This window comes from Ranitomeya imitator, chromosome 2, assembly GCF_032444005.1.
Source record: "Ranitomeya imitator isolate aRanImi1 chromosome 2, aRanImi1.pri, whole genome shotgun sequence".
NCBI lineage: Eukaryota > Metazoa > Chordata > Amphibia > Anura > Dendrobatidae > Ranitomeya > Ranitomeya imitator.
In genome coordinates, this window is record NC_091283.1 from 447,965,574 (window position 1) to 447,987,841 (window position 22,268).

The 22,268-nt window shown below is 47.1% G+C and overlaps 1 protein-coding gene across 1 annotated transcript in view; it reads left to right on the plus strand.

Annotated features, from left to right (window-relative positions):
- The first annotated feature begins 7,522 nt into the window (after positions 1–7,522).
- PSMF1 (proteasome inhibitor subunit 1) overlaps positions 7,523–22,268 on the plus strand; it is a 74,669-nt gene continuing 59,923 nt past the window's right edge. Inside the window, exon 1 of the mRNA XM_069751035.1 lies at positions 7,523–7,720. Coding sequence (XP_069607136.1) covers positions 7,586–7,720 — 135 coding nt within the window. The 5' untranslated portion in view covers positions 7,523–7,585. The remainder of the gene's footprint in view (positions 7,721–22,268) is intronic.

Consider the following 22,268-nt stretch of genomic DNA (forward strand, 5'->3'; position numbering starts at 1 on the left):
TGTACGATACTACAGTGACAGTAAAGTTGTCTTAGGTTACATCTACAACCAAACAAGGCGCTTCTACATGAATGTCAGTAACCACATTGAGAGAATAAGAAGGTCTTCCAAACCTGAACAGTGGCACTATATCCCATCTGAACTTAATCCAGCCGACCATGCCACTAGACCTATGTCTATAAATTCTTTTGCTAACTCTTCTTGGCTTTCAGGTCCAAAGTTTCTGCTAGAACAGAAGGGAAGTGAATGTTTCCAGGAAGTCTTCAGCATCCAGGATCCAGATGACGATCCAGAAGTCCGCTCCGAGGTCAGTGCTCGCCACGAACGCTAAACCAACCTCCACCCTCGGTTGCCAGCACTTCGAACGCTGCCAAAACCCACTTTCTACTGAGGACATTCTGGTAGGATAAACTGAACAAAACTCTGCAATAGTACTTTGCCCATTGGATTGTAGTTGGGTCGGAGATAGTTTGGCCTAGTGCGGCTTCTCCGATCCGAAGATGGGTTTTCCTTCTCAGGAACTGACTTAAATTAATGTGTTATCTTGTTTAAAGTTGTTATTGCATTGCATGCATGTTTGTTTTCATTTTCTAGGTTGTTGGACTTTATTTCAAGGACATTAATATAGTGAAATCCCTTATGGAATTTCAGACAGGGAGTGTGCTGTTCCATGTAAGTTATGTTCTTCAGTTTCCATGTATGTTATATTTTACTCTGCTGCCACCCAATGGCCTTTTTCCGTATGGCAGCTTGTTATTCATTATTTCTTGTGGGCATGTCTTTCACTTCCTGTTCAGGGGTCAAGTCTTCTCTTTCTCTGGCAGCCATTTCAGTTTCAGTTTCATGCTGTTGTGAGAGGACACGCTTTAACCGGGCTTAGGAAGGCTTCAGTCTTTTAACCTTTTGCTGCTCACACTTGCAGTCATACTTGGTGCTACATCATACTGTACCTTGTCTACACCCGCATTTCTGGAGAAAGTACTGTATTACCAGTTATACGCTGTATGTCCAGATTTCCAAATAAACAAGTCTGGATTGCACAATCCCTGGTGTGCATCATCTCTTCGGATGCTGAGGAGCATCGGTCCTGTCTGCCCTATAGTGAGGAAATACTGAAGGTACGACTCTTTCTCTCACAACCCTTATTAGTCAACGACACCTCCATTCGCCTCATGTGGGGACAGAACAAGAGCTGAGCTGCATATTCCAGGATCTGTCACTGTACAGTGTACAGAGCTGTGCTGTTCAGACCACACTATAGCTGACAAACAGCTGAGCAGTGGGGGTAGATCATCCAAATCACAATCCTGAGCAACCCGAACACTGATACTACAATTGCAACACCTGATCCTTTTGTTTGCCCAGGAGAGAAGTCACAGCTAGAAGTGTGTGGCAGCGGTTTATTATTCCCTCCTCACTGAAAGCACGTGCATGCTCAGCGAAACTGAGTGTACATGTATATGGTTTCGGTGTAAAAAATAGCTGCTATCTATATAAGCATTCCGATGACTACTATCTAAAGGTAAATGGCTGCCTTTAGCACCCCACTTTTACATATTCTCATTTTTCCGCTACCCCTAATACTTCCTCTGTTGTACTTCCCAGTGCCTCTTATTGCTCTAGTGCAAAAATAACAGTGATATAATTATAATAACCCCCTAAAAATTATTGCCATACAAATAGTGCCCAAAAATAATAGTCACACACATATTGCGCCCCCCTCAGTTCAGAGCTGAAATCTCGACCTGCGCATGTGTGGTGCCCCAGGGTCCCGGTTGTCACAGTAGCATTGCTTTCCTCACGGGGAGACTGATGTTACGCTTGAAGGCAGGAAGGGATAACTGTCACCAGGTACCACAAACAAGCAAGACATTCACACTTCAGGCCACCAGGGGGAGCTTTTGATCCTACTTGCTAGGTGACTCACTATATATATAGATATATATATCTATATATATATATATATATAATTGTCTAAGGGTTTTTCCGTCTGTCTGTCCTGGAAATCCCGCGTCTCTGATTGGTCGAGGCCGCCAGGCCTCGACCAATCAGTGACGGGCACAGCATGGCGACGACGATGTCATAAAGGTTGCCTCGACCAATCAGCGACGGGCACAGTCTGCCGCGAATTCGCCTCGACCAATCAGCGACGGGCACAGTATCGACGTAGATGTCGTAGATGTCATAGATGTAGATGTTGTAGATGTATTGCAGCTCCGCTCCATTGTAGTGAATGGTCTGAGTTACAATATTGCAGCTCTAGTGGTCTTCACCCGTCTCCATAAAAGGTCCATAGAAGGAGTCAACAAAAAATGACTGTGAACAGATGGGGTGCAAAATATATATATATACTAGATTGTGGCCCGATTCTAACGCATCGGGTATTCTAGAATATGCATGTCCCCGTAGTATATGGACAATGATGATTCCAGAATCCGCGGCAGACTGCGCCCGTCGCTGATTGGTCGAGGCAACCTTTATGACATCATCGTCGCCATGCTGTGTCCGTCGCTGATTGGTCGAGGCCTGGCGGCCTCGACCAATCAGACGCGGGATTTCCAGGACAGGGGCACAGCGACGATGATGTCATAAAGGACGTAGACATCCCGCGTCTCTGATTGGTCGAGGCCGCCAGGCCTCGACCAATCAGCGACAGGCACAGTATCGACGTAGATGTCATAATGGTTGCCATGGCGACGATGTCATAAAGGTTGCCTTGACCAATCCGCGATGGGCACAGTCTGCCGCGAATTCTGGAATCATCATTGTCCATATACTACGGGGACATGCATATTCTAGAATACCCGATGCGTTAGAATCGGGCCACAATCTAGTATATATATATATATATATAACTGGTAGCCTGTAGGGAGAGTTAGTTTTCCAGATGGTTCCTGCCAGGGAGCAGACAGGAGTCATCTGAGGGAGGCGAAGGTTTTACGGAGCTGTGCAGCCCCAGTGCAGCGGTTCCTGGAAAGAGACATTCAGAAAGCCAAACTGATTGCAGGAGAACAAAGTACAGGAGTGGATATCAGAGGGAGACCAGTCCTGAGCAGGCTGCCTCCTTCTGAGGTGCAGGACCGGTAGCCGGAACACTGAGGATCGTAAGGCACTCTATGACTTACATCAGAGCCCAGCAGGACAGTTGAACTCTGCGTTACCTGTCCGACCTAACACCCAGGAGGCACGGTGGCACCCCTCCGAGGCCGGGGCGTTCTAGAGTCCCTATAAACAGCCTTAAGCCACCAGTCATACGGGTTATGTCCTATCCTACCTGGGCGACAGAGAGAGAGACAACATCTGTGAGGACCTTATGTGAGCTTTTAGCAGTAAGGGACTACAACACTACGGCGCTAAAGGAAGGCTTTTGATTCCCACCTGGGTAAGGGGACTCCTAACTTGCTTTCAAGCCGGCCAGACCCTGCCTGCCCTGTGATCTGGTGCTCTGGACTGTGGATGCTGGAGTCTTGAGTAAACCAAGGTAAAGAGACTGCAACCTTGTGTCCTCGTTCTTTACTGCACTCCTCACCATCTTCCATCTACACAGCGGGAGCCCTGGGGACATACTTCACCTGAGGGAAGTTATACCATCTAGCTGCCATAACATCACCCCAGCGGCCTGTCCAGCGACCAGCGACTGCAGTCTCAGAAGAGGAACAGACCGGCACTGGAGGGACCGCATCTGAAGCAGGTATGAAGAACGACCCTGCCCCAGTGACCGTTCCCCCTCCAGCGACGGCTCCCGCCCCCGCTACTGACCCCGCTCCAGTGACTGACCTTACCGCAGCCACCGACTGTGCCACGCTGCACACTGACGAGTCACTGGTAGGTCCGCTCCCAGCACCAAAACCATTTGAGTCACCTATTGTGACATTTGCAGAAAGCTTTTCCCAGTCAGGAAACAGAAGCCACCGTTCAGAGCTACCCTGGCAAAGGAGATGAACAGTTTTGCTTGCAAGTTTGAATATGACTGTAAATAGTTAAAGGTTAACTCATTGTTGCTACCAAGTTTCAAAAATGACTGCTGCCTTTCTACTTAAAAGGGTCCCTGGTTTTAAGGGATCCTATGTTTGTAGATTGTAAGCTCTCACGAGCAGGGTCGTCTTATTTCGCTTTAATTATTGTATTGTTAACGTTGTTACTTATGACTGTTGGGTTTGAAACTGTTAAACTGTAAAGCGCTGCGGAATATGTTGGCGCTATATAAATAAAGATTATTATTATTTACAAAAGTTGCATTTTTGCTTAAAGACACTCGAGTCATGGACAATGAATGGCACACAAACTCTCCATTGTAAATAGTTTTCACCTTCTTAAAGGTGCTTCCTGCTGGTTTTACAAAGAAGTTTTAAAAAGACTGCATCTAACGTTACTGCGAAAGTTGCTTTGTTTTACAGAGACCTGAAGAAAAACCCGTTTGGCGCGGCAGGATTCCAGGTCTGGATACACGCCTTGTAGCCCGCCCAAGCCAACGTTGAGGGTTAATGACGGGTCCCTCGCATAGTTTCTGCTGTTATAAAGTTAATGATTGACTTGAGTATTAATTGCACTACCTCAGTATTGAAAGACTTGAATGTTGACTTGTTGCACTTTGCTAGTTAGGATTGTACTCCATATGCCAGCTAGTTAATATATTAAAGAGTTAATATAGCGAATAATAATAAAATTGAGAATTGACGTTAGATAGTATTGTATACAGATAGATGGGAAGATATATCGTGATGCACTCTTGAATAAAATTGAGAAGATATAGTGAGCCCGTGCGGGTGGTTGAAAGTTTTGCACTTGAAGAGGAGTAAAGATAAAATTTTTGTTTTGCACTTGAAGCCTTAAGATAGTATACCCGTAGCGGGTAATCGTTTTTCATATTTAGTTCTTTATTATATTGTTCTATTAAATTGTTCCATTCTTAAAAGTAGGCCTACAATGTAAATAGTTATTGTAACATTCAAGTGTTCTCACCTCCCATAAAGGGAAGCTCTAGTTTACATCATATTAATTTGTTTCATAAGTTTATAGCATTCCAAAAATAATTGTATTTTTGCTAATCTGTATTGTTGTTCTTCTTTTCCCAGTCCGGGAGTACTGGATTTAATGGGGGGAGACATTCAGAAAGCCAAATTGAATGCAGATAGCGTGCATGAGAGCAAAGCACAGGAGTGGATATCAGAGGGAGACCAGCCCCGAGCAGGCTGCCTCCTTCTGAGGCGCAGGACCCTTTAGCCAAAACACCGGTAGCCGAAACACTCATCATAAAGCACTCTATGACTTACATCAGAGACCGGTAGCACAGCTGAACTCTACGATACTTGTCCGACCTAACACCCAGGATGCACGATGGCACCCCTCCGAGGCCGGGGCGTGCTAGAGTCCCTATAAACAGCCTCAAACCACCAGTCATACGGGTTATGTCCTATCCTACCCGGGGGACAGAGAGCGAGATAACATCTGTGAGGACCTTATGTGAGCTTTTAACAGTAAGGGACTACAACACTACGGTGCTAATGGAAGGCTTTTGATTTCCACCTGGGTAAGGGGACTCCTAACTTGCTTTCAAGCCGGCCAGACCCTGCCTGCCCTGTGATCTGGTGCTCTGGACTGTGGATGCTGGAGTCTTCAGTAAACCAAGGTAAAGAGACTGCAAACCTGTGTCCTTGTTCTTTACTGCACTCCTCACCATCTTCCATCTACACACCGGGAGCCCTGGGGATACACTTCACCTGTGGGAAGTTATACCATCTAGCTGCCATAACATCACCCCAGAGGACCCCTTAAAGCAGAGTCGGTCCTCCCTGACCGAATACCACAGATGGCGTCACGAACACAAACTTTAGGCTATGTGCACATGTTGTGGATTAGCCTTAGGAATTTCTGGTGCGGATTCTGCCTCTCCTGGCAGAAAACGCACCTGCGGATTTGTCGCGTTTTTTGTGCGGTTCCGCAGCGTTTTTGCTGTAGTTTTCTTGCGGATTTACTGTGTTTTTTACCCCTGTGGTTTTCTATAATGGAATGGGTACAAAAACGCTGCAGATTCACAAAAAAGAAGTGACATGCTACTTCTTTTAAACCGCAGCGTTTCCACAGCATTATTTTTTTCTCATTGATTTACATTGTACTGTAAATCATTTGCGGATCTGCAGCGTTTCTGCACCGCAAAAAACGCTGCGGATCCGAACAGAATCCGCAATGTGTGCACATAGCCTTATTCCCTCTAAAGACCTTTCCCCTTTTACATGGGTCGCCGCCGTGACATCCCCCTGTGAACTCATGTCCCGGTACCGAGTACCCCGCTGCCCTGTAGGGGCGACCCATTTTGGCATCACAAACAGGATGGATTGACCCAGGAAATCGGGTCATGTGCACCTAAAAGACTGTGCCTGAACGGTGCTTTATTCAGAGACTGTTTACTGTGAAATACCGCAAAAACCGCAGCCATTACAGTGCTGGATCCCACTACGCATGTGCTGTCCACACAATGATGGCAGCTGGTTGCAATTTTTAAAAGGAAGCAGGTCACTGAATACAAGAAGCAGAGGAGGCTGGAGTGAGATTCAGAAGAAGACCCTGCCCCACAAGACGCCATTTTATGAAAACTTCAGAAGGTGAGTATTCAGCAGCCACTGAGCAGATCCCTTCATATCAGGTATCATATTAATCAGTATCACAGCGACATTATGGCCTTTAGTCACAGAGCTATATCCTGCTGACAGGTTCTCTTTAAAGGTTGTTTTCTCAGCGCAGGCTCATCGGACCGCCACTAGACAGGTATTATTTTTAGAGTTGCACTAGGACCTGTACAATATATCTCTTGTTCCAATCGTAGTAATATCGTCCTCTGAGTGCCAGGTCTAGTGGCTTTAATTCATACTCTGCAAAGAACCACTATTCTTGTGTAAGAGACTCCAGGCAGGAGGAGCAATGATGAGTCAATGGCTCCTGGCAACAATGTAGTTTGCAACCGTATCCGTTTCCTAAGGACGCAGATTAAACGGAAAGTGGCGCTTGACCTACAGTCGGTTTTGTGACCTGTCAGAAATCAACTCCCCCATGTATGCAGTGAGCTCCCTCTAGTGGTGGTATTTATAACTATTGAACGCTGTGGCTATACTACGACAGACAGAATTTTAAACAGGTTTGCATAAACAAACAATTACTTTATCTAGTTATATAGTGCATACAGCTGAAATTGTAATTTGCTCCTTGTGCCTCTTGGTGAGTGCAGATAATTCTAGCTGTGCCTGCAGTCCCATGTACGTGTGCATGGATCCAGTATTTCAGTGGATTGCATATAGCTGAACAAGCTCCTGCTCCCCCAGGACCGCACAGTATGAATATCCCCCACCCCCATCTCTGGTAGCAGCTATTGATCCACACAGCTCTGCACTGTGCTGTGATCTGAGCAGCTCGGCTCACTGGCGGCATCTAGTGGCGGTTTGCCCGCAGGACACCAGAGCTGTCTTCTAAAAAGCTATTCTGCGCCATCTAGTGGTCAAGCCTGGAAATGCACACGGAAGTATCGCGGGTTTCAGTGGTGTTCCCGGAACTGTTGTGTGTGGCGTGCTGTGCTCTGCTGATAGCAACAAACATGGCGACTCCCGGCATAGAGCTGCTGTTAGAACTGGCATCTCCTGAGATCACTAGGCCCCAGGACCCGCTCATCTGCTTCATCCACTGGGAGCTGATCAACCACGGTCTCCGCCTCCTGGGCCTAAGCGAGCAGGTGATGCGCAGCTCCTCTGCTGTGTACATGTCATACACTGTGCAGCCCACATATTTCAGCTGTGCCACCCCTGCCCGGCTGTGGGAACGCCTGTGTCGCCCCTACCTGTCAATAAATAGATACCCCCTCGACCTAATAATCGTAGTCACCCCTTCCTGCCTATAAGTAATTGTGTCAATATAAATAGATATTCCCCCACCTAATAATGGTGGTCTAGGAATAAGTGGCTCCACTGCCGATAGTAGTTGTCATCCCCCGCCTGCTGTAAATCGTTATAATCCCTGCCGAATAATAAATAGTTGTCTTTACTTTCTCAAAGTATTGCCACCCACCTGCTTAGAAGCAGTCTCCCCTGCCAGTGTATAAAGAGTTAGTTCTCCCCTGCCAGTGTATAAAGAGTTAGTTCTCCCCTGCCAGTGTATAAAGAGTTAGTTCTCCCCTGCCAGTGTATAAAGAGTTAGTTCTCCCCTGCCAGTCTCTAAAGAGTTAGTTCTCCCCTGCCAGTCTCTAAAGAGTTAGTTCTCCCCTGCCAGTCTCTAAAGAGTTAGTTCTCCCCTGCCAGTCTCTAAAGAGTTAGTTCTCCCCTGCCAGTCTCTAAAGAGTTAGTTCTCCCCTGCCAGTCTCTAAAGAGTTAGTTCTCCCCTGCCAGTCTCTAAAGAGTTAGTTCTCCCCTGCCAGTCTATAAAGAGTTAGTTCTCCCCTGCCAGTCTATAAAGAGTTAGTTCTCCCCTGCCAGTCTATAAAGAGTTAGTTCTCCCCTGCCAGTCTCTAAAGAGTTAGTTCTCCCCTGCCAGTCTATAAAGAGTTAGTTCTCCCCTGCCAGTCTATAAAGAGTTAGCTCTCCCCTGCCTGTCTGTAAAGAGTTAGTTCTCCCCTGCCAGTGTATAAAGAGTTAGTTCTCCCCTGCCAGTCTCTAAAGAGTTAGCTCTCCCCTGCCAGTGTATAAAGAGTTAGTTCTCCCCTGCCAGTCTCTAAAGAGTTAGTTCTCCCCTGCCAGTCTATAAAGAGTTAGTTCTCCCCTGCCAGTCTATAAAGAGTTAGTTCTCCCCTGCCAGTCTCTAAAGAGTTAGTTCTCCCCTGCCAGTCTATAAAGAGTTAGTTCTCCCCTGCCAGTCTATAAAGAGTTAGTTCTCCCCTGCCAGTCTATAAAGAGTTAGCTCTCCCCTGCCTGTCTATAAAGAGTTAGTTCTCCCCTGCCAGTGTATAAAGAGTTAGTTCTCCCCTGCCAGTCTCTAAAGAGTTAGCTCTCCCCTGCCAGTGTATAAAGAGTTAGTTCTCCCCTGCCTGTCTATAAAGAGTTAGCTCTCCCCTGCCAGTCTCTAAAGAGTTAGCTCTCCCCTGCCAGTCTATAAAGTGTTAGCTCTCCCCTGCCAGTCTATAAAGAGTTAGCTCTCCCCTGCCTGTCTATAAAGAGTTAGTTCTCCCCTGCCAGTCTATAAAGAGTTAGCTCTCCCCTGCCAGTGTATAAAGAGTTAGTTCTCCCCTGCCAGTCTCTAAAGAGTTAGCTCTCCCCTGCCAGTGTATAAAGAGTTAGTTCTCCCCTGCCAGTGTATAAAGAGTTAGTTCTCCCCTGCCAGTGTATAAAGAGTTAGTTCTCCCCTGCCAGTCTCTAAAGAGTTAGTTCTCCCCTGCCAGTGTATAAAGAGTTAGCTCTCCCCTGCCTGTCTATAAAGAGTTAGCTCTCCCCTGCCTGTCTATAAAGGGAACCTGTCACCCCGTTTTTGAAAGATGAGATATAAATAGTGTGAAATAGGGGCAGAGCTGGGCTTTACATTAGTGTCCTTTTGGTGCCTTTATTCCCCCGGGATGCTGCTGAAATACCTTTGTGAAGTGTCCGTTTTGTCCTGTCAGTCAAGTTGGTCAGGTCGAATGGGCGTTGTAAAATAGCGGTTCCTCCCCCTGATTCTCGGCTTGTCTTTCGTAAACGCGATCTGTGAATAGCACAGATCGCGCTTTTTCTTAGCGCCTGCGCAGTGAATTTGCCTCCGGCGCCTGCGCATTATGTTTTGCCCATCTGTGGGCAAAGCATAATTGACATCATTGCGCATGCGCGGGCCTTCACTTTAGCCGGGGTGCCCCGGAAGTTGTCATATCGGCAAAGTGTTATTCTGGATGCCGTATCTCATCCCACACTGCGAGCGTAAGGCAGGCGAGCGATCTTGGCACAAAACTTACGCTCGCAGTGTGGGATGAGATACGGCATCCAGAATAACACTTTGCCGATATGACAACTTCCGGGGCACCCCGGCTAAAGTGAAGGCCCGCGCATGCGCAATGATGTCAATTATGCTTTGCCCACAGATTGCCGGAGGCAAATTCACTGCGCAAGCGCTAAACATAACGCCAACGGCGGAACTAAACTTCGCAGGGAATTGCATGAGGTGGGGGAGGAACCGCTATTTTACAACGCCCATTCGACCTGACCAACTTGACTGACAGGACAAAACGGACACTTCACAAAGGTATTTCAGCAGCATCCCGGGGGAATAAAGGCACCAAAAGGACACTAATGTAAAGCCCAGCTCTGCCCCTATTTCACACTATTTATATCTCATCTTTCAAAAACGGGGTGACAGGTTCCCTTTAAAGAGTTAGCTCTCCCCTGCCAGTGTATAAAGAGTTAGCTCTCCCCTGCCAGTGTATAAAGAGTTAGTTCTCCCCTGCCTGTCTATAAAGAGTTAGTTCTCCCCTGCCAGTCTCTAAAGAGTTAGTTCTCCCCTGCCAGTGTATAAAGAGTTAGTTCTCCCCTGCCAGTGTATAAAGAGTTAGTTCTCCCCTGCCAGTCTCTAAAGAGTTAGTTCTCCCCTGCCTGTCTATAAAGAGTTAGCTCTCCCCTGCCAGTCTATAAAGTGTTAGCTCTCCCCTGCCAGTCTATAAAGAGTTAGCTCTCCCCTGCCTGTCTATAAAGAGTTAGTTCTCCCCTGCCTGTCTATAAAGAGTTAGTTCTCCCCTGCCAGTCTCTAAAGAGTTAGCTCTCCCCTGCCTGTCTATAAAGAGTTAGTTCTCCCCTGCCTGTCTATAAAGAGTTAGTTCTCCCCTGCCAGTCTATAAAGAGTTAGTTCTCCCCTGCCAGTCTATAAAGAGTTAGTTCTCCCCTGCCATTGTATAAGAGTTAGTTCTCCCCTGCCAGTCTATAAAGAGTTAGCTCTTCCTGCCAGTCTATAAAGAGTTAGTTCTCCCCTGCCAGTCTACAAAGAGTTGGCTCTTCCTGCCAGTCTATAAAGAGTTAGCTCTCCCCTTCCTGTCTATAAAGAGTTAGAGCTCCCCTGCCAGTGTATAAAGAGTTAGTTCTCCCCTGCCAGTGTATAAAGAGTTAGTTCTCCCCTGCCAGTCTATAAAGAGTTGGCTCTTCCTGCCAGTCTATAAAGAGTTAGTTCTCCCCTGCCCGTGTATAAAGAGTTAGTTCTCCCCTGCCTGTCTATAAAGAGTTGGCTCTTCCTGCCAGTCTATAAAGAGTTAGCTCTCCCCTGCCAGTCTCTAAAGAGTTAGCTCTCCCCTGCCAGTCTATAAAGAGTTAGCTCACCCCTGCCTGTCTATAAAGAGTTAGAGCTTCCCTGCCAGTCTATAAAGAGTTAGTTCTCCCCTGCCAGTCTATAAAGAGTTAGTTCTCCCCTGCCAGTCTATAAAGTTAGCTCTCCCCTGCCTGTCTATAAAGAGTTAGTTCTCCCCTGCCAGTATATGAGTTAGTTCTCCCCTGCCAGTCTATAAAGAGTTAGCTCTTCCTGCCAGTCTATAAAGAGTTAGTTCTCCCCTGCCAGTCTATAAAGAGTTAGTTCTCCCCTGCCAGTCTATAAAGAGTTAGTTCTCCCCTGCCAGTCTCTAAAGAGTTAGCTCTCCCCTGCCAGTTTATAGTTAGCTCTCCCCTGCCAGTATATAAAGAGTTGGCTCTTCCTGCCAGTCTATAAAGAGTTAGTTCTCCCCTGCCAGTCTATAAAGAGTTAGTTCTCCCCTGCCAGTCTATAAAGAGTTAGTTCTCCCCTGCCAGTCTATAAAGAGTTAGTTCTCCCCTGCCAGTCTATAAAGAGTTAGTTCTCCCCTGCCAGTCTATAAAGAGTTAGTTCTCCCCTGCCAGTGTATAAAGAGTTAGTTCTCCCCTGCCAGTCTATAAAGAGTTGGCTCTTCCTGCCAGTCTATAAAGAGTTAGTTCTCCCCTGCCCGTGTATAAAGAGTTAGTTCTCCCCTGCCTGTCTATAAAGAGTTGGCTCTTCCTGCCAGTCTATAAAGAGTTAGCTTTCCCCTGCCAGTCTCTAAAGAGTTAGCTCTCCCCTGCCAGTCTCTAAAGAGTTAGCTCTCCCCTGCCAGTCTATAAAGAGTTAGCTCACCCCTGCCTGTCTATAAAGAGTAAGAGCTTCCCTGCCAGTCTATAAAGAGTTAGTTCTCCCCTGCCAGTCTATAAAGAGTTAGTTCTCCCCTGCCAGTCTATAAAGTTAGCTCTCCCCTGCCTGTCTATAAAGAGTTAGTTCTCCCCTGCCAGTCTATAAAGAGTTAGTTCTCCCCTGCCAGTCTATAAAGAGTTAGTTCTCCCCTGCCAGTCTCTAAAGAGTTAGCTCTCCCCTGCCAGTTTATAGTTAGCTCTCCCCTGCCAGTATATAAAGAGTTGGCTCTTCCTGCCAGTCTATAAAGAGTTAGTTCTCCCCTGCCAGTCTATAAAGAGTTAGTTCTCCCCTGCCAGTCTATAAAGAGTTAGTTCTCCCCTGCCAGTGTATAAAGAGTTAGCTCTCCCCTGCCTGTCTATAAAGAGTTAGTTCTCCCCTGCCTGTCTATAAAGAGTTAGTTCTCCCCTGCCAGTCTATAAAGAGTTAGCTCTCCCCTGCCTGTCTATAAAGAGTTAGCTCTCCCCTGCCTGTCTATAAAGAGTTAGTTCTCCCCTGCCAGTCTATAAAGAGTTAGTTCTCCCCTGCCAGTCTATAAAGTTAGCTCTCCCCTGCCTGTCTATAAAGAGTTAGTTCTCCCCTGCCAGTCTATAAAGAGTTAGTTCTCCCCTGCCAGTCTATAAAGAGTTAGTTCTCCCCTGCCAGTCTCTAAAGAGTTAGCTCTCCCCTGCCTGTCTATAAAGAGTTAGTTCTCCCCTGCCTGTCTATAAAGAGTTAGTTCTCCCCTGCCAGTCTATAAAGAGTTAGTTCTCCCCTGCCAGTCTATAAAGAGTTAGTTCTCCCCTGCCAGTCTATAAAGAGTTAGTTCTCCCCTGCCAGTCTATAAAGAGTTAGTTCTCCCCTGCCAGTTTATAGTTAGCTCTCCCCTGCCAGTATATAAAGAGTTGGCTCTTCCTGCCAGTCTATAAAGAGTTAGTTCTCCCCTGCCAGTCTATAAAGAGTTAGTTCTCCCCTGCCAGTCTATAAAGAGTTAGTTCTCCCCTGCCAGTGTATAAAGAGTTAGTTCTCCCCTGCCTGTCTATAAAGAGTTAGCTCTCCCCTGCCAGTCTATAAAGAGTTAGGTCTATCTCTCCTGCCACTCTATAAAGTTAGTTCTTCCCTGCCTGTCTATAAAGAGTTAGCTATCCCCTGCCTGTCTATAAAGAGTTAGCTCTCCCCTGCCAGTCTATAAAGAGTTAGCTCACCCCTGCCTGTCTATAAAGAGTTAGAGCTTCCCTGCCAGTCTATAAAGAGTTAGTTCTCCCCTGCCAGTCTATAAAGAGTTGGCTCTCCCCTGCCAGTCTATAAAGAGTTAGGTCCATCTCTCCTGCCTATTAATAGTTGTCACCCCAACTTCTTATAAATAGTTGTCTCCCTTGCCTGCCTATAAAAAGTTGTGGCTCCACTGCCTGCTTATAAATGTATCTCTTTCCTACATATTAAGTTGTCACCTCTGCCTGTTTATAAATAGACTAGATGGTTGCCCGATTCTAATGCATCGGGTATTCTAGAATATGCATGTCCACGTAGTATATTGCCCAGCCACGTAGTAGATTGCTCAGCCACGTAGTATATTGTCCAGTTACATTGTATATTGCCCAGTGATGTAGTATACAGCAGAGCCACATAGTATATTGCCCAGTGACGTAGTATATTGCCCAGTGATGTAGTATACAGCACAGAGGCACGTAGCATATTGCACAGCCCATGTACTAGATGGTTGCCCGATTCTAACGCATCGGGTATTCTAGAATATGCATGTCCACGTAGTATATTGCCCAGCCACGTAGTAGATTGCTCAGCCACGTAGTATATTGTCCAGTTACATTGTATATTGCCCAGTGATGTAGTATACAGCAGAGCCACATAGTATATTGCCCAGTGACGTAGTATACAGCACAGAGGCACGTAGCATATTGCACAGCCCATGTAGTATATTGGCGAGCTATGTAGTATAATTCCCAGCCATATATGACACAGGTTAAAAAAATAAACATATACTCACCTTCCGCAGGCGCGTTGTAGCCTTGTCGTGCAGGACCTGTCATGACGTCACGGTCACATGACCGTAACGTCACGGCAGGTCCTTGTCGTGCAGGACCTGTCATGACGTCGAGGTCACATGACCGTGACGTCATGGCAGGTCCTTCTGCCAGACCATCTGTGCGACCGGAACGTGCCGGTTGCATCGCGAGGAGCGGGAAAGGCGGCGTAGGTGAGTATATAATCATTTTTTATTTTTTTTATTATTTTTAACATTCAATGTTTTTACTATTGGTGCTCCATAGGCTGCGTCAATAGTAAAAAAAATCGTAGTCACACAGGGTTAATAGCAGCGGTAACGGACTGCATTACACCGCGGCATAACGCAGTCCGTTACCGCTGCCATTAACCCTGTGTGAGGGCAACTGGAGGGGTGTATGCTGGCGCCGGGCAGTGAGTGCAGGGAGTAAGGAGCGGCCATTTTCTTCCGAACTGTGCGCGTTGCTGATTGGTCGCGGCAGCCATGACAGGCAGCTGCCGAGACCAATCAGCGAACGAATAACCGTGACAGAAGGACAGACAGACAGACGGAAGTACCCCTTAGACAATTATATAGTAGATACCCCCACCTGCTAATAGTTGTCACCCCTGCTTGCCTGTAAATCGTTGTCACCCCTGCCTGTCTATAAAGCGTTGTGTCACCCCTGCTTGGGTATAATTACTGTAGTTGACTCTCCTGTCTGCTTATAAATACTGTAGGTGTCACCCAGTTTGCTTATCAATAGGTCACTAGATATAATGGCTGGGCACAACTAGTTTGGTGAGGGTTGCTGCAGTGGCAGTGGAACTCCACCCAAGTGTAGAGAAAATTAACCACAGCAGTGCGATGTCAAGGAATGCGATCTGAAAATCATATATCGTTTTATAATAGTGTCAACATATATTACAATGGCCAACGATTCGGTCATCTGTGGACCTTATACTGCCTTATAGAGGGATGTCACCAGTGCATGTATATAAAGAGTTGTCACCCTTACCTGGATATAAATAGTTGGCACTCCTGCCTGCTTATAGTTTCGTCACTTTTGTCCAGAGCTGTGGAGTCGATGTCAGAACGACTCTTGAAATATTTAATACATTTGGCACAGTAGTACAATGCAGGATGTGCTGTAAATGTTTCCATAAGAATTTGGGAAAGTGATGTAGTGTCCTATAAATGTCTGTTCTGTTCCTGATCTAAGGATCTCGGCTTTTAGTTGAGATGAATATGTGCTGCACTTTATGTACATGCTCAGTAGTGACCAGTGCTGTGGAGATGAATCTGTACTGCACTTTATGTACATGCTCAGTAGTGACCAGTGCTGTGGAGATGAATCTGTACTGCACTTTATGCACATGCTCAGTAGTGACCAGTGCTGTGGAGATGAATCTGTGTTACACTTTATGTACATGCTCAGTAGTGACCAGTGCTGTGGAGATTAATCTGTGCTGCAGTTTATGTACATGCTCAGTAGTGACCAGTGCTGTGGAGATGAATCTGTGCTGTACTTTATGCACATGCTCAGTAGTGACCGTGGCTGTGGAGATGAATCTGTGCTGCACTTTATGTACAGGCTCACTAGTGACCAGTGCTGTGGAGATGAATCTGTGCTGCACTTTATGTACATGCTCAGTATTGACCAGTGCTGAGAAGATGAATTTGTGCTGCACTTTATGTACATGCTCAGTAGTGACCGATGCTGTGGAGATGAATCTGTGCTGCACTTTATGTACATGCTCAGTAGTGACCGATGCTGTGGAGATGAATCTGTGCTGCACTTTATGTACATGCTCAGTAGTGACCGATGCTGTGGAGATTAATCTGTGCTGCACTTTATGTACATGCTCAGTGGTGACCAGTGCTGTAGAGATTAATCTGTGCTGCACTTTATGTACATGCTCAGTAGTGACCAGTGCTGTGGAGATTAATCTGTGCTGCACTTTATGTACATGCTCAGTAGTGACCAGTGCTGTGGAGATGAATCTGTGCTGCACTTTATGTACATGCTCAGTAGTGACCAGTGCTGCGGAGTCAGTCGGGAGTCTGAGGTTTGGCTTACCTACTCCACAGCACTGCTTAAGTCTGTTGTAAATATGTCACCCCTGCCTGCTATTCATAGTTGTCTCCCCTCACTGCATATAAATAGTTGTCACGTTTGTCTTTGTTTAAAGGGAACCTGTGACCCCCAAAATCAAAGGTGAGCTAAGCCCACCGGCATCAGGGGCTTATCTACAGCATTCTGTAATGCTGTAGATAAGCTCCCGATGTATCCTGAAAGATGAGAAAAAGGGGTTAGATTATACTCACGCATGCGGTTCGATCCGATGGGCGTCGGGGTCTGGTCCGGGGCCTCCCATCTTCATAGGATGACGTCCTCTTCTTGTCTTCACGCTGCGGCTCCGGCGCAGGTGTACTTTGTCTGCCCTGTTGAGGGCAGAGCAAAGTACAGCTGTGCACAGGCGCCGGGAAAGGTCAGAGAGGCCCAGCGCCTGTGCACTGCAGTACTTTGCTCCGCCCTCAACAGGGCAGACAAAGTACACCTGCGCCAGAGCGTGAATACAAGAAGAGGACGTCATCCTATGAAGATGGGAGGCCCCGAACAGGACAGCGACACCTATCGGACCCGGACCACACTGGACCGCCCCTGGGTGAGTATAATCTAACCTTTTTTTCTCATCTTTCAGGATACATCGGGGGCTTATCTACAGCATTCCAGAATGCTGTAGATAAGCACCTGATGCTGGTGGGCTTAGCTCACCTTCAATTTTGGGGGTGACAGGTTCCCTTTAAAAGGAACCTGTCACCAGGTTTGGCCGATTCGAGTTATGGCCACTGCCTTTCATGGCTTATATACCGCATGCTATAATGCTGTATATAAGCCACCAACCCGACCTGCAAGAGAAGAAAAACAACTTTTATGATACTCACCTGTGGGGCGGCAAAGTACTGCAGTACGCAGTCGCTGGGCCTCTCTGACCTTTCAAGGGACCTGCACACTGCAGTACTTTGCTCTGCCCTCAACAGGGCAGATAACTACTCCTGCGCAGGAGCGTGATGCCAAGCAGACTGTGGATGATGCAGGGATGCGTCATCCACACGAATCAAGGAGGGCGGCATCGCAAGAAGATGGGAGGCGCCGGACCAAGAAGAACGACACCCCTAGGACCGGTCCACCCCATCAGTGAGTATAAAAAAAGTTATTTTTCTTCTCTTCCAGGTTGGGTTGGGGGCAGATATACAGCATTCTATAATGCTGTATACAAGCCATGAAAGGCGGTGGCCATAACTCGTATCTGCCAAACCTGGTGACAGGTTCCCTTTAAATAGATGTCATCCCTACCTGCCCTCTTCCACCTGCTAATACATAGCTGTCTCAACTGCCTGCTCAGAAATAACTGTTACATTTACCTTCTTACATCTTAAAAGCAACCTGTCACCTTGGAAAATTATTTTTACCTGTAGATACATGGTTAACCTGCAGATTAGTAACATTGCTAGGTTGTCAAGCCACCTTGCTGAAAGTAGAGGAACCTCCCTGGAGGAAATTAACTTATTTCCTCCCGGGAGCTGCCATCTTCAGTCATAGAAGATAGTGCAGGGAGCGGCTACAATCATTGCTGACTCACTATACTGTGAGCTGCGGCTGTAAGCACGGCACTTTGATTGACAGCCCGCTCTACAGTGCATCTTTGAGCTATCAATCAAAGTATCGGGCGTGCTGAGTCATCTCTCCGTTTACTAAGTGGTGACTGTAGCCCATCTCTGCACTCCCTCTATGACTAAAAGCTGGCAACTCCTGGGAGGAAATGTAGAAAAGTTAACTTATTTCTGGTCTTCAATACAAAAAGTTAAACTCATATTATATATAGAGTAATTACAAACAGCGTGATCTATTTTAAGTGTTTATTTATGTTAATGTTGATGATTATGGCTCACAGCCAATGAAACCCCAAAAGTCATTATCTCAGTAAGTTAGAATACTTTATAACACCAGCTTGAAATATGATTTTAAAATGCAAAATGTTGGCTTACTGAAATGTTTAGATACCACTTTATATAGCCAACTAGCATGGTAATGATAATTCAGATCAGAAGTCTGTACCACTAGTCAAAACAGGACCTAAACGACCTATCATCAAAAACATAGCAATAACAAGAAAACGATGATTAACGGTCAAGAGAGTATCATCCAAAAATATATAAACTTTATTAATCTTAAAATACAACAGGTGTATGGAAGGTGATACAGAAAATGGCGCCACAGAAATAGACGCTGCAGAAAAACTAGCAGGAGGCACGTGCACAGGAATATCAGTCCACAAAAGTATAGTGATCACTAGTGTTGAGCATTCCGATACCGCAAGTATCGGGTATCGGCCGATATTTGCGGTATCGGAATTCCGATACTGAATTCCGATACTTCCCGCGTATCGGATACCGGAATCGGAAGTTCCCAGAATTCAAATTGAACGCAGCAGCCAATGAGGAATGAATGAAAGTGTGGGCACATCCTGTTTAGCATGGTGGGCATGTAAGTACTGGCAAGGCTGGGATTGGCTGCTGAAATGATGTCACTCTGCACTATAAAAAAGCGCTGCCGCCATTTTGCGCTCACTCTGCTGTGATTTCAGTTAGGGACAGGACGCTGTGTTCTAACTGAGGGCCAGTCGAGCTAGCTAATTGCTTTATTTTCCTTTCCAAAGGCTAATTTAGCAAAACGCTGTGTGTTCTTCACTGTTCACCTTGCTCTTGCCTTGCAGCGCTGTTTTAACAGCGTTCTGCAAGGTCTCTGTGTGTGTGTGCAGCTCACTCTGTAGTCTGTGTGCAGCCATATACCCGGTTGTATTCAGCTCAGGGGGGGTTCACACTGCCTCACACAGTTGTTCTTTTTTGCTCTTAGTGCAGCCTGCTGCACATTTTTTCTCAAATTTCCTATTAGTGTTTTTCCACCAGTCTCCAGCTCTATTGTGGAAAAACACTACATAGGATAACCTAGAGGGGGGTTTTTGGGCCTTGCAGCGCCGTTTACGGCTGTCTGCACGGTCTCCGTGTGAGCCCAGCTCGCCCTGTAGTCTGTGTGCAGCCATAGCCGGTTGGATTCAGCTCAGGGTTCGTTACTGGCTCATACCTTGAGAAAAATTTTCCTTTTTTTCAAATAGTGCAGCCTGTTTAAAATTTGAAAAAAAAAATTCCTATTAGTGTCTTTCCACTCGTATCCAGCTAAATAGTGGAAAAACACTATATAGGATAACCTAGAGGAGGGTTTTTTGGCCTTGCAGCGCCGTTTACGGCTGTCTGCACGGTCTCCGTGTGAGCCCAGCTCGCCCTGTAGTCTGTGTGCAGCCATAGCCGGTTGGATTCAGCTCAGGGTTCGTTACTGGCTCATACCTTGAGAAAAATTTTCCTTTTTTTCAAATAGTGCAGCCTGTTTAAAATCTGAAAAAAAAAATTCCTATTAGTGTCTTTCCACTCGTATCCAGCTAAATAGTGGAAAAACACTATATAGGATAACCGAGAGGAGGGTTTTTTGGCCTTGCAGCGCCGTTTACGGCTGTCTGCACGGTCTCCGTGTGAGCCCAGCTCGCCCTGTAGTCTGTGTGCAGCCATAGCCGGTTGGATTCAGCTCAGGGTTCGTTACTGGCTCATACCTTGAGAAAAATTTTCCTTTTTTTCAAATAGTGCAGCCTGTTTAAAATTTGAAAAAAAAAATTCCTATTAGTGTCTTTCCACTCGTATCCAGCTAAATAGTGGAAAAACACTATATAGGATAACCTAGAGGAGGGTTTTTTGGCCTTGCAGCGCCGTTTACGGCTGTCTGCACGGTCTCTGTGTGAGCGCAGCTCGCCCTGTAGTCTGTGTGCAGCCATAGCCGGTTGGATTCAGCTCAGGGTGCGTTACTGCCTCATACCTTGAAAAACAATTTCCTTTTTTTCAAATAGTGCAGCCAGTTTAAAATTTGAAAAAAAAAATTCCTATTAGTGTCTTTCCACTCGTATCCAGCTAAATAGTGGAAAAACACTATATAGGATAACCGAGAGGAGGGTTTCTTGGCCTTGCAGCGCCGTTTACGGCTGTCTGCACGGTCTCCGTGTGATTTAAACTAGCTCTGTAGCCCGATCTGCACCAAAAAAAAGGTTAAGTTCACCAAACACAACTTACACTTGTGTAGGCCACATTTGCAAAATAATAAAGTTTAGTCCACAATTTACAACATTAGTGTTTCTTACACCTGTTAGGAGGAGCATTACAGGAATAAGCACACTAAGGCCTTAGTACTTTTCTGCTTATCTTTATCTGTCAACCAAGATGAAGAGGGCAGGGAGTAAGGCACGTGGGCGTGGGCGCGGAGCAGGGAGAGGAGCAGGGAGAGGACGTGGTGATTCTGTGCCTGCTGCGGGCGCCGGTGACTCGTCGTCACTCAGTTTCAGCAGGGAACAGTCCTTCATGCGCAGCTTTGTCGGAGAGCGCCGTGCACCGCTGCTGCGTGAAGACCAAATTGAAGCCGTTGTCGGGTGGATGGCAGCTAACGCCTCGGCATCGACTTCAGTTAGTGCCACATCCTCTCAGGCACAGAGCACTGGAGAGCAGCCATCTGTCTCTTCACCACCTGCCAAATTGGCCAGGCAGTCAGAGAGCCCAGGACAGGAGCCGTCTCTACTTCTGTTCTCTGAATCTCTTGGCTTGGAAACAGGGGGCCAGCCAAGCAGCATTGGAGAAATGGAAGAAGAGGCAGTGTGCAGTGATGCCCAACACCTTTTTCTCTCTGACTCTGAAGAGGCAGGTGGGCCAGTGCCTCCGGTGACCACAGCGCAGTACGCATCTGATGATGAAACTCAGGTGCCGCTTTCTCGTGCGTACTGTGCTGCTGAGACTACCCAGGAGGAGCAGTTGGTGGCAGAGGGTAGTGGAGATGATGAGGTCCTTGACCCATCGTGGCGTGAGGAACAGGAAGGTGGTGGGAGCAGCTCAGAGGAAGAGCTTCCTCTTACGGGCCAAAGAGGGAGAGGGAGGGGGAAGACTGCGGAGCCTGTAGCCTCCACTTTGGCACCCGTTAGGAGCCTGTCTCTTTCCAAAGCCAAAAAGGGCGCTCCCAAGACTTGCAGTGCCTGGTCCTTTTTTGACACAGTTGCAGATGACATTTGTTTTGTCAAATGCAAGCTGTGTCATCATAAAGTAAAAAGAGGGAAAAATGTCAGCAACCTCAATACCACAAATATGTGGAAACATGTGCGGACCAGGCACGCGGTGGAGTTACAGAAACACACTGAAGATGTAGGCCAACCAACAGCGGCAGCTACCACCTCTTCAGCTCGTGTTGCCTCTTCCTCCAGCTCACGCACAGCTGGTTTGGCTTCCTCCCAGAGACCTTGTGTAATTCCACCCACAGCACCACCTTCCCAGTCATCCTCACACTCCCAGTCTACTCTACAGCCATCGGTAGTACAGGCATGGGAGAAAAGGCGGGCATTCTCGGCCAACCACCCCCGAGCACAGGCTCTGAATGCAGGCATTGCCAAACTGTTGTCCCTGGAAATGCTCTCGTTCAGGCTGGTGGAGACTGACAGCTTCCGTGACTTGATGGCATTGGCAGTCCCACAGTACAAGGTGCCCAGCCGCTTTTACTTCAGCAGGCAGGCTGTCCCTGCCCTGCACAGGCATGTTGAGGCAAACATAAAACATGCGCTACTGAACGCCGTCAGTAGCAAGGTCCACCTCACCACCGATGCGTGGACCAGTCAGCATGGACAGGGGCGATATGTTTCCCTCACTGCCCATTGGGTTAATGTTGTTGAGCCAGGTACAGATCGTGCGAGTGGCGCAGGACGTGTCCTGCCCACTCCAAGGATTGCAGGAATCCAGTCTGTACGCATCGACTCCTCCTCTTACACCAGTTCCTCTGATTCCTCTCTGCAGGATCCGTCACAGTCCACCCCCACATGGACCCGTGAACGTTTACCTATGACCGACATGAGCACAGCCGTGGCCAAACGTCAGCAGGCCGTCTTGAAACTAGTTTCATTGGGGCATCGAAGCCACACAGCGCAGGAGCTCTGGAATGCTATAAAGCAGGAGAGCGATGTGTGGTTACTGCCAGCGAATCTCCAGCCAGGCATGGTAGTGTGTGACAATGGCCGAAATCTGGTGGCAGCTTTGGCCCTTGGCAACCTCACTC